The sequence below is a fragment of the Mus musculus genome, chromosome 15 (assembly GCF_000001635.26).
Source record: "Mus musculus strain C57BL/6J chromosome 15, GRCm38.p6 C57BL/6J".
Classification (NCBI taxonomy): domain Eukaryota; kingdom Metazoa; phylum Chordata; class Mammalia; order Rodentia; family Muridae; genus Mus; species Mus musculus.
Genome location: NC_000081.6, coordinates 25,983,805 through 25,998,749, shown reverse-complemented (window position 1 = coordinate 25,998,749; position 14,945 = coordinate 25,983,805). Strand labels below are relative to the sequence as shown.

The window sequence follows — 14,945 nt, the reverse complement described above, 5'->3', positions numbered from 1 at the left end:
AGTTACACACCACAACTTGCTGTGGTAAGAAGCAGAAGGGAAAGGAAGAAGGAAAAAGGAGTAAAATATGACAGGGTGTGCATATAAAACCAAGTACAAGCTGGAGGTACATGCTGCAGGTCCTGATACGGTACTGATGGGTTAGAGACAACCAAGTTATACACTCAGCAGGAGGTAAACACACTGTGGAAGAACATCAGGTAACTGTCAGAAGGAATGAGCTAGATGCCTGATAGTTGTTGAATGAAAGAAACCTAGAAGAGATCTAACACAATTAGAATACATATTTAATAGAATGTAAATTGAAAACACCACCTGAAACACACTATAAAGATACAGATTTAAATATGTCAGAGATGTCAGGAGACCCAGTATTTCTGTGGGGAGGCTATAGAAAAGATGAAGGAATAGAATTCAAACCAAAGAGCCCCGTTTTTTTAAACAATAGTGAATTTGTATCCTGAGTGACACAGGGTTCAATTCTACATCAGGACCGCTTGTACCCTAAGTGTCATAATAAAAGGTTGGCAAAGGTCATTTAGCACAGGGTCCAGGCAACCTCAGCCTATGGGATCCTTAGGCACTGTGTCACAGGAACGTCCTAGCTTTGACCTTGATATGGCACTTTGTATACTGAAAGAGTGTTTATTCACAAGCCTACTGCTGGGAAGTATATATTAGTATGGACTGGGTCCTCTGTTTCATTAAGCACTCACAAGCCGTGAGATAAAAGGACTAAAAGAACCACCCCCCAAAATGCACAAAGTGTATCACTTTCTCAAAGTCCCAAAGGTAGCTCAATGAATGAGCTTAGCTTCCCTGCCAGGGTATTATTAGTGCCTTCTCCTAAGCAACCTAAATTAAGAATCTCTTCAGAGATTTAACTGTGAGGCAGTCCTAAAAACTACTTAAAAGCTGGCAGTCATTCTTCGTTCTTATTTGGAAATAAAAACCCTGCATACCAAGCCCTTAACATGTTCTGTTCTTTTCTGCATTTTATCAACACACCCAGAGACATGGGCAACTTCCTAAGCCACATACATTCACAAGTGACATTCAGTTTTGCTCTTATATAATCCTCAAAGCCCCTGACGAAGGTCCCTTAGACAAGAAGTAATGAGTTATTCCAAATTTTAAACTAATTTTGGACTAGACAAATCGCTTGCGTTTCCCACCTTATGCTGACAGCCAGAAAGCATCTGAAAGCTGAGGCAGGAAAGCAACTGTCAGGAGGTCATGCAGGTCCTGGAGCCCAACAAGCAAGCCCAAGCTTCACATCCGTCCCCACTTGAAAGCTTTAAACACTGCTCAAATACGACATTGAAGACAACCATGATTTTGACTTTATTAGATCAGAACAAATGAAGTAGCAGCAAAGGAACCATTCGGCAATCTGGCTTCCCTGTCCTCAGACAAGGAGGGAAGTGCAGCGGGAGATGCATCTGTTTCAGCCTCTCAGAACCTCACTTGGGCCCTGAAGTGCATCTGCTTGGTGGCGTTGTTCTTCATTCCTATCTTCAGCATCCATTTTGATTTCATCCTCTGCACATATTGCATGTCCCGTTCACGCATGAGAGCTGCTCCTGTGGTTGGGAGGATGGTAAGCAATGAGGCTCTGATCTCTTATTTACTAACAGAGGAAGTCAAATCTTAGAATTCCCAAAGTTGGCTTAGGATAAGTGGGTTCTGATATTTAAAGACAGAATCTAATGTGGGGATTCCAAGCAATGGGGCTCAGAGATCTACGTGCATCTAAGAACTGTGCATATCAGAACTTTGTAAACAGTGATGTTTGCTACGTTTTTAGGCTCTAGGCTTTCTGGGACATCAGAAAGGAGCAAATTATCTTCACTACCTCCATTTGGACTTTATTTCCCAGAAGAGCAGAGAAGACAGTTTTGCACAGCACACTATGAGAGTTAAATAACAGCACATTGTAGTTTCAAAGCTTAATAACTTCAGCTGTCAGATTTACTCATTGCAATCTACTTCTATTGGGAAAAACTGCCAAAGGGGGCTGGGCTACCTGTAGTAAGTGCACTACCTCACACATGCATTGTGTCAGACAAGCCTCTCAACTCTAAGGTGGGTCCTCTTAATCATTTCCCTTGCACAAATGAGCAAGCAGAAGTGAAATTTAATAATGTTCATGACGTGAGATTAGAATGTGAAACTACATATGCCATGTTAGGCGCCACAGCTCCACTAAGGTACTATTTAATTTCTGAGTTATCTCCAGATAATTTCTGCATGTAATTTATAAGATTTTTTATAGATATTATCTTCTGGAAAGGTTCATGATGCATACTAAGTTACTAGACCAGGAATATTAATTTTTTAAGTCATGGAGTCTTGGACTTAAGTGTTCTAAGTATCCTGAGATAATGGGAGTCCCAGAAGTAAGACTCAAGCTTCCCCTGGAAAGGAGTCAGACGGACAGCACGAATGATAACCTGTCACCCAAGCGCCCACGAAATCCATGCATATAAGAATGGTGTACCTGTGCTGCCCATCCACCCCAGGGCTCGGTATTGCTGGAGAACTCTGCCCACAGCCTTTTGATTCCTAGCAACTGTCACAGCTCTTGGCAAGCCAAATCGCTGTTTGTAGTATCTCATCAAGGAGCGATGACCCACTCTGGCACCTGTTTTGAGAAGAGCAATATTTAAACACTGGTCTTTCAAGTCAGAGTTATAAACCAAAGGCTTCCCAAAAGATCTTGAATGGCACCAAGCCTTAGGAATCCTAGTAGGAAAACAGAAATAAGCAGGAATACACTACAGGAAAAACAGACCAATATTAGGAAAATATATAAAGGCTAAAAAGCCCCAAGAGAAAGAAGATGAAGCAGGGAATAACTCTGACATCAGGTCTACAAGCCATATTGGGAAAACTGAACCAGAACAAAAATGAAACCATCTTTTTTCTGGTTCAGTTTTCTCTTCCAGTCGTCTTCCAACAGGAGTAAATTTTACCACACAGGGAAATCTGATACCTACTGTAGATGTCTTTATTGTTACAAATGGAGTAATACTGGCATCTAGTGGCTGAAGGACAGAGATGCTACTGCACATATTAAAATGCACAGGCAGATTAACAACATCAAAGTATTATTTAGCTACATTGACAAAGCTGATACACTCCTTCCTAAATGATGAAAAACCACGTGATATCTCAAAAAGATTAAGCTAAATTCTCTTTAAACCTGTGGTTATTTGCAGAAATCAAGTGAAACAAAAAAACTTTGAGAAATGAATTCTTAACTTTAATTTCCAATATATGTTGATGTCATTACGAATATGGTTGTATACACCAATGCACAGGCTTACCATTAATAGTGCAATACACTAAGCAAAAAGGAAAGAGGGCCAGAGAGCTGGGTAAGCTGTGCTGACCTGGCAATCTGAGTTCAATTCCCAGAAAGCACATTAAGGTGGATAGAGAATCAAGCCCACAGAGTTACCTCTAGCCTTCCCATATGTACTATGGCATATGCACACAAATACCCGCCACCCACTCACAACCATAGTAAATACAATTTCAAAACAAAGAAAAGAGAATATACATTTCAAATTACGAAAACTAAGGGGCAATGTAAAGTCTGCAACTTCTCTAATTACACTAATAAAACCCATAAGTAAAGTTATTTACTAGATGAACAATTTGAGGTTCCTATAAGTATAAGTCTGTCTGTTAGAGGTCTGAAATCCACTCCACTAGTCTGTAAATTTTAATGGAACACAGCCACACTCACCTACATCTCTACTGACTTTTGAGCTACAAAGCAGATCTAAACAATTACTAGAGACAGAATGGTACACAAAGACAGAATGGTACACAAAATCATTGCTTTCTGGCCATTTATAGAGAAGTAACCAAATCATATGGCTTGACTTCTGAGCAGGGAAACTAATAAATATGTTAAGCTCTGTCTGGGATGGCTAATTCTAGGCTCCACCAGAAAAATGGTTTTCAAAAGGTAATTCTCCCATACTATCCTAAGAGATTGGTCCCTAGGCCAGTGGCATCAACATCACCTGTGGGTTTACTAATAAAAGCAGGCTATGTTTTTTAGATGAATATTAATTAAGATATAAGCAATCAAATACCTTTCCAAATAGAAACACATAAGGGTAAAACCCTGGGTATAGTACCCAGAGTAGTTTTCAACTTATGTAAATAAAACAATTGACAAATAAGCAAATATGAATAGTTTATCACATAAGCTGTAGAAGGCTATATTTGCTTTTAACATCTACGCCTGTAACTGACATGGAAAAGAGTGTCAAGTTATTTATGAGCTCCTGTATGCTTGGAAAGTATTTCCTTGTCACCCAAATGTGATGTTTTGTGATCAGACTCAGGTCTTGACAAAAAGAAACTTCCAATTTAATCTTGTGGTCTTTGGATACCAGTATGGATAGATAAAAGGTATCTCTCTAGAACCAGCTATTTGATGTGTTGGACATTTTCATGGCAAGACCTTGGTTTGTACCTGTGGTTCAACTCAGGGAAACATGATCTCTGAACATCCATGTGAGATAAATCTAATAGGGAAAAGACACATATCTAAGTGAAGGTCCTATCAGCAAACCTCAAGATTTACTGGGATTTCAAATTACAATGGTAGGCCAGGGTGGTACAGATCTGCAAGGATGATTATCCCTAAATGAGGAAATGATGAAGTTAGTAATTAGTAAACAGTAAGTCAACATGTATATTTGTAAGCACCATTTGGAAGAGTATCTTACAGCTTCTGAGAGCTGGTAGAAGAGAAGTGGGCTATTCTTGCTGTCAGTTAACAATGAGAACCTGGCATTAACACCATATATGGTGCGAGAGCAGCTCAAGCTGAAGGCCTTGGGAAGGACAGATTAGCTTAAGAAGGCTGTGACTGTCCAGTAACAAGTTATGTCTGACTTAGGAGGTGCCTGTCAATCTACCTTTCATCATGTAACTGTTGATCAAACTGTCCATTCCCGTGGAACACCCAATGCAACTGATAGCAAATACGAGAGTATCTCCAAACCTCACTTTCTAAGATGAACTGTGTATTTCTCATAGATACAACATCAGCTTCATCTGGCCAGCTGGCAGATAAATCAATGTGTATTTCACACCAATTTCCACCATATGAACTGAAGAATGAAGGAAGTGCAAAGGAACTGACCCAAGCCAGTCTTCCAAAGAAATGCTCCGAGCGCCCTCTACTGGTTATTTTCTTCACTGTTTCTGGAACCGTAGAGCTGCTGATTTGACTATGACACAATATGAGTATTATCTACACTTAAGGTACCACAACTGATGCTTTTGAAACCAGTTTAGAGCAAACTCTTAGGTGTGTGATTCTTCCAAAATTGGTTTTACACTAACAGCTATGCTAATGCTGGCACACAAATTGAGCTTACCCAGAAATTTCAGAGGTCATTTACTCAAAAAACTATTAGTGGATCCACACGCTGCCACTACATTTTTATACAAGGTTTGTTCAGAGATTTCTACTTCCTGAGTTGTGACAAATGTGTAATGAGGCCCAGGAGAAGATCAAGTACAGTTCTTACTTCCTGCCCGCCTCCTCTGCTCACTTTTCCTTTATTACTACAGACCGAAGACTCAAGTAAGTTTGCCTTCCCTTTGAAAGTCACTGCCACCATAGCAGTCAACAAATATTTATCCGGTTTTTAAGTATCTGAGACCCAGTACTACGATGAAATGAGACAGGACAGTCTGCTCTCAACTGTAATGGGAGCTTGGGGAGGAGGAGCCACTTCTACTGTTTTATAGCACTGTATGTATATACCTTAATGATGATGGAGGACAACTATTTCAAAAGTGTCAACAGAGAGAAGTTTAGTGTTACCAACATAAAGAATAATATAGCAAGGATAAATATACTAGTCACCTTGGCAGAATCATTATATATTATATACATGTACCGAAATGCCACACTGTATCTTATAAATAGGTAAAATTAATATGCATTTACTTAAAATACTTACATGTTTTTAAAAGGAAATGAGGGAAGACAAACAAGCAAGACAATGATTACAAGAGCATAGTGAATCACCAGTATTCTAGGAGCACAGGAGATATTCATGAATCTTCTCCCAAGGTGTAAAAGCAAGGAGTCTTGTGGTGGAGTGGAGTACCAGAAGCACCACTCATACAGAGACCCGGGAGAGCAGTATTTGGCAACAGGCACCAGAAGAAGCTCTCAGATACCTTGAAGGTAATGGCTCCCAGTGTGGAACCACACAGGGTAAAGCATGCTTTAGAAAGAAGGGGCTGGTGGTTATAAAGGAACCGGACAGATGATGTCCAGATGGAAAACTGACACAAACAAAATGGCCACACAGACAAATGCTTAAGAAGAAAAACATTCAAAAGGCAGTCAGGGGTTGCTTAATTATCTGAATGGGAGAAGACATTTCCTAAAGAGATACCCATTTGGGGCTTTGATTAACTTTAGAACACTCAGTGACCCTAAGAAATGTGCTTTCTACATAATTAAGTATTCCTTACCAATTTTTAAAAATGTAAAGCCCAGATGAAAACTTCACCCAAACAGAGCATGATCCTCAAATAGGATCATGCCTGTCAGTAATGTCTTTATAATATACTACAGTGAAATGAAGATTACAGTGTTCTACATGTCAGACACTGCTTTGTTAAGAATCACCATATTCAGCTTACTTAAGGTGTTATCTGATTCTCTGGGTAAGAGCTGAGAGTTAGTAAAATGAGGGCAGATTTGTCTTACAAGATCAACTAAACATCTGCACAGCCCTTGATACTTGTAAGGATACTGGTTCCAGAATTCACTCTCAGAAAAAGACATACACACATACACAGAAGGAAGAAAGAGGGAGAGATAGTGTGATGGATCTATTAGTTTACATTTTTTTTTAAAAAATTAATTAAATACCTAGTCAAAGTACTGTAAATTTGAAAAGAAAAAAGGAAAAACAATAACCCAATTTTAATGAAACAGTCAACCTAGAGCTAAGTAACTACTTTTAAAGTTTACAACTACTTGAGGAAACTCGCGCACACACACACACACACACACACACACACTAAAGGTTCACGTTCTTTCTCCTTCAGCGCAGCAGGTAACTGAGGAAGACATGCTTCTTCCACTATACACTGGCACCAAGCAACTTCGTTTGGACAAACACACTTACCAGAAGGAAGTATCAGCTCCATGGTTTCATCATCACATTCCAAGATCTTGTCTGTGGACAAGGCCTCAAGCTCAGCAGGATCCTGCCCCTCCTTGTAGTCTGGGTAGCTACTCCTGTAAGAGTGAAATAACACTAATAAGGAGACTTAACTAAACGGGAGACCTGCATTGGCAAATGTGGCCAAGCTACCAAATGATTCCAGGGAATGCCCACTACAAGAACTGAGTGATAAAAATTACTGTCAGAATTTTTCTGCCAACAAATGTGACCGAATAACCCTTAAAAGGACATTTTTCCTCTCTAGAAAGATTACCAAGCTGGGGCAGCGCATGCCTTTAATCAAGCACTTGAGAGGCAGAGGTAGGCAGATTTCTGAGCTCGAGGCCAGCCTGGTCTACATAGTGAGTTCCAGGACAGCCAGGGCTGCACAGAGAACCATGCAGAAGATATGAATACAGTGCTGGACACGCAGTCACACCTCAATTACAATACAGTCAAGTTCCACAAGTCTGCAGCCTAACAGAATTTTGTGATGACAGAAGAACAAATTTCTATGTGCCTCACATGTTAACTTTAGATATAAATAAAGTTTTTCAAGAACTGAATTTTTAAAACTGCAGATAATGTGACTAAAGCACTGAATTTCTAATGCGTATCTTTTATTTTATTTGAGCAGCCACAGGATATGCCTAGTAATTACCACACTGGACGGTATAGTTATAAAACTGTTTCTAAATATATCCAAAATTTGCTATTTAAATGGACATAAAGAGGAGTAACTATAGATAGTGATGGCGAGATGCTCAGTGGGTAAAGTACCTGCCATGCAAGCAGACCTAAGGTCGCCTGCCTTCCAGCATGCACATGAAAACCAAGCCCAACCCTGCCTGCCTAGAACCACACCAGGGGAGTGAAGACAAGAGTGTCTAAGGAGCTTGCCGGCCAGCCAGGCTGACTGAACTGGTGAGCTCCAGGTCCCAATGAGACCTTGTTGCAAAAAATAAAGTGCGATATGACCAAGGAAGACATCGGAATACCAAGTCCGGGCCTCCACATGGTATGTGCATATGTGCATACATAACAAAGGCAGATACACATATACACAAATAATAAATTTTAATTTAAAAAAGTAGTTGGACAAATAAACATTGAAATATTAACAGCTAAACAACCAACAGGGAATAGATAAAAGACTAAATCAGAAACAAAAATACCTCTGAGCAGCTAATTTAAGATGTAAAAGGGTTCACAATTACATTGCTCATAAAAAAAAAAAAATTAAAACCACTATATATCCAGCCATATGGCTAAAAAGAAACACTTGCCCCCACTAACTGTGGAACTATATAGAGAACACACGCAAGGAGGGGATGTGCCCACACTCACATCTTTTTGTTTCTTTTTGTTTGTGCGACTCCTATGGGCCAGCTACTAGAATTTACATAGTGGGTAAAATATACACATTTACAGATATTAGCAGGATGGTAGAGCAGCATTTGTTTTTATCAGCTCAAAACTAGAAACCACTCATATAAACCACTACAGTAGATAAGAAGTAGAGAATATTCACTCTAGTAACCTAAAAAGAAAAATCTGTAACTATATAAAACAAAGTGGGTCTGGAGAGATGTCTCAGAGGTTAAGAATATTGGTTCTCGCAGAGGACCCAGGATCAGTTCCCAACACCCATGTCATGGGTCACAACTATGTAACTTCAGTTCCTAGGGTTCCGAGTCCCTCTTCTGACCTCTGCGAGCACTGGCACAGAAGATACACATACAAACATTCAGGTAAAACACTCAATTTTAAAAAACAAACCAAAAACATAATGGATGAGTTTCCCAAAAGTACAGTTGAACAAAGGGTGCTAGACCCGAAGGGTCTCTTTGCTACTCTATTTATGTAAAGTTCAAAAACATGTACTCCAACCCTCATTCAATAAAGTTTAAATACACCCAAGACCTACCCATGTAGGTATATAATGCTGATTCCTGGAAATACACCCAAGGGAAATTTCAAGGTCAAAACAAGAGTTATCTTGGAAGGGTGGAATTATAATTTGTTCTTTCCTCTACACCAGTAAATTCACAAAGTACTCAGTGAAGTGCCTGGCAGGTAGTAAGCACTTAATTAATGACGGCCTTGTTTCCAAGGTTTCTTATTAAACATTATTAAGTTTTGCTTTGTAAAGCAAATAAATCATTTAATGTTCATTTTTATATATGCTCATACCATTCATCATTTTTGGAGCCAAAATACATCAAGTCCAAAAAAAAAAAAAAAACACTCAAAGGAGAATTCTATTCTTTTGTTGAGGTTTTGCTGGTGGTAGTACTAGAAACCAAAGTCAAGACCTTAAATAAGCTACACAAGTACTTTCCTACTGAGACATCCCTGGTCAGGGAACTATCCATTTACATCAGTAATCAATTTTAATTGATAGCAATAGTCTGAGCAACACACTCAGTAAACAGTAACAGTGCAATAAAAGGAGCTATATGCCATCAAGAGGACAAACAATAAGTAACAATGTTGCGTGAAATGGCAATAAGGGCTATAAGGATAATAAGGGACAAAAATGACTAGGTAGGCATTGCTGTTTTATGAATGATAGTCATGGAGGTCACGATGGCATGGTGAAATTTGAGTCATTCAGGAAATAAAGGCTCAAGTCTTTGGACTCTCTGAGCCGAAGCTAAAAAAAAAACTTCTCAAATTTACAAAATTGCTATCTTTAGGAAAATATCCAGGAATCTAAACAGCAGAATCATGGCTAGAGTCAGAATGCCAAGGACATCATAGGCCATCAAACTTTGGCTTTTACTTTAAGAAGGGAGGCCCTTGAAATATTCTGAGCAGCATTAACACGAGTTAATGCTATACAAAGATCTCTCAAGCTAGCTTTGGAGACTATCACAGAGGGAGTGAGGATGAAAAGTAAGATCAAGCAGGCAGTACTCAATGACAGCGGATGGTGACCTAGACCTGGACACTGGAGAAGGGAAAAGAAGGCACATACTAAAGGTCATGTCAAGGCAGATAAAACAGATTTAAGAATTAATGCAAGCATAATATAGAATACCAAGAATGACTGCAAAATTATTGGCTTGCATTACTGGGAAGGAGAGAATGACCATTTCTCTAAGATGAAGAGGTTAGGTTGAATAGCAGAATGCAATTCAAATGTAAAAGAGAACTTCTAGGATTGATGTTGAGATGGTTGCATCAGAGGGTATAAATTGGTAGTCAAAGCCTATAGGAGGTATTGAAATTTACAAGACAGAGTAGGAACTTAAATATATAAGAAGCAGATGTAGATAAAGAAATCAGAAAGTCTATACTTCAGTATTTCAAGCCAGTTACTAAGGTTATAGTCTCTTGACTTCTCTCTGCTGTTTGCTTAGCCTAATCCCAATTTGACACTCGGTCTGAAGGTCAAATACACTGCTGTCTGGCAGGGAACTAGAAAGGGATAAATATCTCTTGCTTGGGGACGATGCTTTCTGTCTCCGGCGGAGATTCAAATCTGTCTCCTATACTGTATGCCTCTAACCTCCTAATTATGCAATTCGACCGCCACCCTCAATTGCAAACTACAAAATCAGGAAGAGAAGGCAACACAAGTTCTAAAAGACGAAATTTTCTGACCACCTAGATCACGTGGGTTGTGGCTGTTTGGCATGGTACTTATGCGTGCTTGTACATTCCTGTGCTGTTTCACATACATTCTGACAAAAGAAACTACTTCTTCATGAACACCTAACCTACTTGTTGCATATGTATGAACTGCTCAAGATTCCTATTCGAGCTGAATTATCTATGAAATAACCTCACTACCAAATGCCAAAGACTTGGTATAGACTACCAAGCAGTTCAATTTCTTTAGTAGATCATCTGTGATTCAAAGTCTCTCAGGGAGCCCAGAATGTGAAACCTAACTTTTGAATTTCTATTCATAAAGTAATTAGCAAAATTAAAGTTCTGACTATTGAATCACAAAGAGCAAAAGTAAATCATTCCCACTCACTCTGGGCCAGAGGTCCTCACTTTTCTAATGTGTTCAAGTGAGCTTGTAGCTTAGGAACATGTAATGCGGGTGAGGAATTTACTGGCAAAGCTGAGGTGCTATCTCAACTCACTGCACGGCGAGCCCAACCCAATTTCAGAAGACGGGGGCAAATATCGTTTATTATCCACTAGTGTATAACTATAACCTCAAGTCACCTCACAAACTCATCTTACCTAAAATCATAGAAGTCTGCAAATTCCAAGGCAGCGTCACCATCTGTGAAGAGCTTACAGTGGCTTTTGTCATTCATGTGTGCCTGTACAGCTTCTGTGGAATAGAAGGACTTCCCTTTCTCATTGCACCACAAGCAAATTTTGCCAACACCAACTTTCTCTCCTGGTCATGTGGAAATAATATGAAATCAATCTTTAGAAGTCAGGTTAAATCTCACTACTTACTCTCACAAATTGAAAAATATTTCTTCATCAAAAGCAAAATCATTGTACTTACCCAAATATTTAATTAGTCCTTTCAAATCTGAAAGATACTCTATATCAGGAATAAAAAAGCTGTGGACTTTAGTCATATGAGCCACATTCTTCACGAGGGAGCTTGAATGATGGGAGCAAAACAAGCAGTCTGTTATTGGGATGGCACCTAGGGGTGGGCTCTCCTCAGCCGCTGCATCTTCTGCATCCTGATCCTCCACTCCAGGGTCCTCACATTCCAATCCATCATCGGAATCAATATCTTCCCAATCTTTAAGCCAAAGTTTTGAAAAATAAATTTACTTTTAAAGGTGTGATAAAGCAAGCACAATCAGAGATCAAATACCCCCAGACAAGTTTAAATGATAAAAACCTCTTTAATCTTTCTTTTCCAGCAGGAAGCTCTATAAAATAGTTGCTAACCTCTTTCCTATGCATTACTGCACCTAGCCCAGTACTGGACACCAAGTTAATTGGATTCCTATCTGGTTCAGTAGCTGTCTACCATTTGCACTTCACAGGAATACTTTAGTGTATATTTTGGTGTGTGCAGGGCTGCTATATGAATGCTTCTGTTTATATGTGTCCATGCAAGTTCAACTTAGTCACCAATGTAACACATGGGACCTCTAGGAACCTCATGAGTGAGTTGATGTCCTAAGAAAAGGACTTAAATGAACTGGCAAGTCTCCTTTTTTGTGTTTTGCTCCCCCTCCATGAGTACACACCCTAGATCTGCCTTTTCCATCATTAAGTAAGGCTTAGAAAAATACCCCTCCACAGAGCAAGCCCTCACTAAACAGTCAGGGTGCCAGTAGCTTCATTTTTTACTTCATCTTCCATGACTGTGGCAAAATAAGTTCATGTTGTTTATAAATTACCAGGCTTAAGATGCTTGGTTACAGAAGTATAAACCGACCAAGACATGAACACAAACACTGTCAGTATCAACAGTGCCGTGGGGGTGAATAAAGAACTCACAAAGTAAGGAACCTTGGGGCTGGCTGGAGCCCCACAAGTCAGGCTTGCAGGCAACACGAAACCCTCACTCAGTTTTAGTCAACTAAGTGAAATGTAAAATCCTAAGCCATTCTAACCACACATTCTACAGCAGCGTGCCAACAGCATAGCTTTCTGTGCACCAGTGTAACCCTTCCTGATCCAAACTAAAAGAATGTTTTGCCCGTTAAGAATGCGCCTCTACTCTTTTATTCTGTTTTTAATCAATGCCCTAGGTCCTGGATCCACCACAGAGACGCAGACAGACAAAGTGCCCTGTGGAAATGAAGAGCAGTGAGGCATTTAAACCACTTCTGCCCTCACTCTAAAATGTCCTATAGAAATCCCCAAATACTGTTCCCTTTCGGGTCCACACGAAGTTTGGTGCGTCCGGGAGCAAGCATAAGAATGGAGGTCTACAGCCCGGCAGTGGTGGCACTCGCCTTTAACCCCAGCACTTGGGAGGCAGAGGCAGGGGGATTTCTAAAGTTTAAGGCCAGCCTGGTCTACAGAGTGAGTTCCAGGACAGCCAGGGCTACACAGAGAAACCCTGTCTCGAAAAACCAAAAAAACACCAAAAAAGTATGGAGGCCTACAATCCATCTGCTTAACTAGTTAAAAGTCATAAACCAGGAAACATCTTTAAATCCAGGCGGGATGCCCTGGGCCTGGAACCCCACTCCCTCAAAGGCTGCGGTAAAAGGATAAGAAGAAAGTCAGGGTCCAGCCTGGGAATGGATGTCGCAAAGGTAAACACTGAAGAAGGCTCGGGCTGGGGGCCTCAGGGGAGGGCGACATCGCTGAACGTGGACCCAGCCCTTCGTCTCCATCGCGATGTCTCCCGGAGCCTCCCGCTCGCCCCAACCCCGACAGGACCCTTACCTACCTTCGTCTTCGTCGTCTTCCTCCTCTTCCTCTCCCTCCTCCTCTCCGTCCTCCCACTGCTGCTTCGCCAGCTTCTTCGCCTGCTGTTCGAACCACTGGAGCCGGGGCGGCTTCTCCGTCGGGTCTCGCTCCGGGACGCCCCGTGCGCCCGCCGCCGCCCTCCCGCACTCGTCCGTGGGCACGAAGGGCGCTTTCTTGGGGGACGTGGAGGGCTGGGCCTTGATGGCCTGCTGGATGGCGGCGTTCACGGCGTCCTTGTCGACGCCGTCCGCGCCCAGCCCCTTCTCCAGGTTCTTGGCGTTCAGCAGCTCCACGCGCCGGCTCGCGGCCCGCACCGCCTTCCGCTCCAGCTCGGCGTGCCGCCGGGAGCCGAGGTGGTTCTCGTAGGCGTTGAAGGTGGCGAACTTCTTGCCGCACGCCGTGCAGTAGGTGGCCGCGCCCTTGCTCGCCTCCGCCGCCTCGGCCACCGCGCGCTGCGCCCGCACCCGCTCCTGGAAGCCCTCGGCCGTCACCGGGGCCATGGCGGCCACCTTGCGCCGCAGGTTGTAGCGGTGCCAGTCCGTCTTGTAGTGCGCCCGCTGCAGCTCCGCGTCGCGGAACGCCACCCGGCAGGTGATGCACGTGAGAGCCGCCATCCCCGGGCCCGGAAGACAGAGACGACCCAGCCGAGAACCTTCTAAGCCTGACCGGCCGCCTTCTAGTCCCACAAACGCAGAGAACCTCCTTCGCCCACAGCCAGGAAAAGACACACCAGACACCAGCTTCCGGGCTCTAAGTGAGGGAACTTCCGAGTTCTAAGTGAGGGAACTTCCGACTCGCACAGGAAACTCTTGGCAGCTGGCTTAAGAAGGCCCGCCTGGGTCCCCGGAAATGACGAAGTTTCATGTCGCTCTCTTCGCGCCTGGATCCGCCCTGTCAATCAAAGGTGGGCGTGTGCCTGGAGGATGCCGCTGCCTCCTGAGGGCTTAGCGGTTGTGTCGCTTGCCGTGACGAGGTCAGAGGGATGGGCTTGTGAGGGAAAGAAGGGCGTGGGTGCCTGGGATGGTTCTGGGACTGCTCTTGAGAGATGGATCCCGTCAAGACTGTCTCTCGCGCCTCTGGAAAGGGGGATCAAACGTGGCGACAGCGTGGAACTTCCGGAGGCCAAACCGACCCAAGCTCTTTGCAGCGAAGGGGGCGGTCAGAGCTCTTGAACAGAAAAGATTCCCTGCTGGGAGCCGAAAGTACAGCCTAGCCACTGTCCCACAAAATATAATCCGAGCCACATGTGAGATTTTTAAATCCAAGTAGCCATATAAAAAGTCAAAGTAGAGACTATGCCCGGGCCTAACAAACACAGAAGTGGATGCTCACAGTCAGCTATTGGATGGATCACAGGGC

The 14,945-nt window shown here is 42.3% G+C and overlaps 1 protein-coding gene across 1 annotated transcript; it reads right to left on the bottom strand.

The window, feature by feature from the left end:
* Nucleotides 1-267: 267 nt before the first annotated feature.
* On the bottom strand, nucleotides 268-14,384 carry Zfp622 (zinc finger protein 622). Its single transcript, NM_144523.3, has 6 exons — nucleotides 13,567-14,384; nucleotides 11,704-11,952; nucleotides 11,427-11,589; nucleotides 7,185-7,297; nucleotides 2,501-2,644; nucleotides 268-1,583 (listed from the first exon to the last, which is right to left on the bottom strand). The coding sequence occupies exons 1-6, from the start codon at nucleotides 14,198-14,200 to the stop codon at nucleotides 1,456-1,458; spliced, it is 1,431 nt and encodes a 476-aa protein (NP_653106.1). The 5' UTR covers nucleotides 14,201-14,384; the 3' UTR covers nucleotides 268-1,455.
* Between the last annotated feature and the right edge of the window lie 561 nt (nucleotides 14,385-14,945).

Excerpts from the sequence above, each read along its gene's own strand:
- Zfp622 (NM_144523.3), bottom strand. The coding sequence starts at position 14,200 with ATGGCGGCTCTCACGTGCATCACCTGCCGGGTGGCGTTCCGCGACGCG. Across the intron at positions 11,953-13,566 it reads GGAAGACGACGAAGACGAAG|ATTGGGAAGATATTGATTCC; the intron begins GTAGGTAAGGGT and ends TTTGGCTTAAAG. Across the intron at positions 7,298-11,426 it reads GCAGACTTCTATGATTTTAG|GAGTAGCTACCCAGACTACA; the intron begins GTAAGATGAGTT and ends TCACTCTTACAG.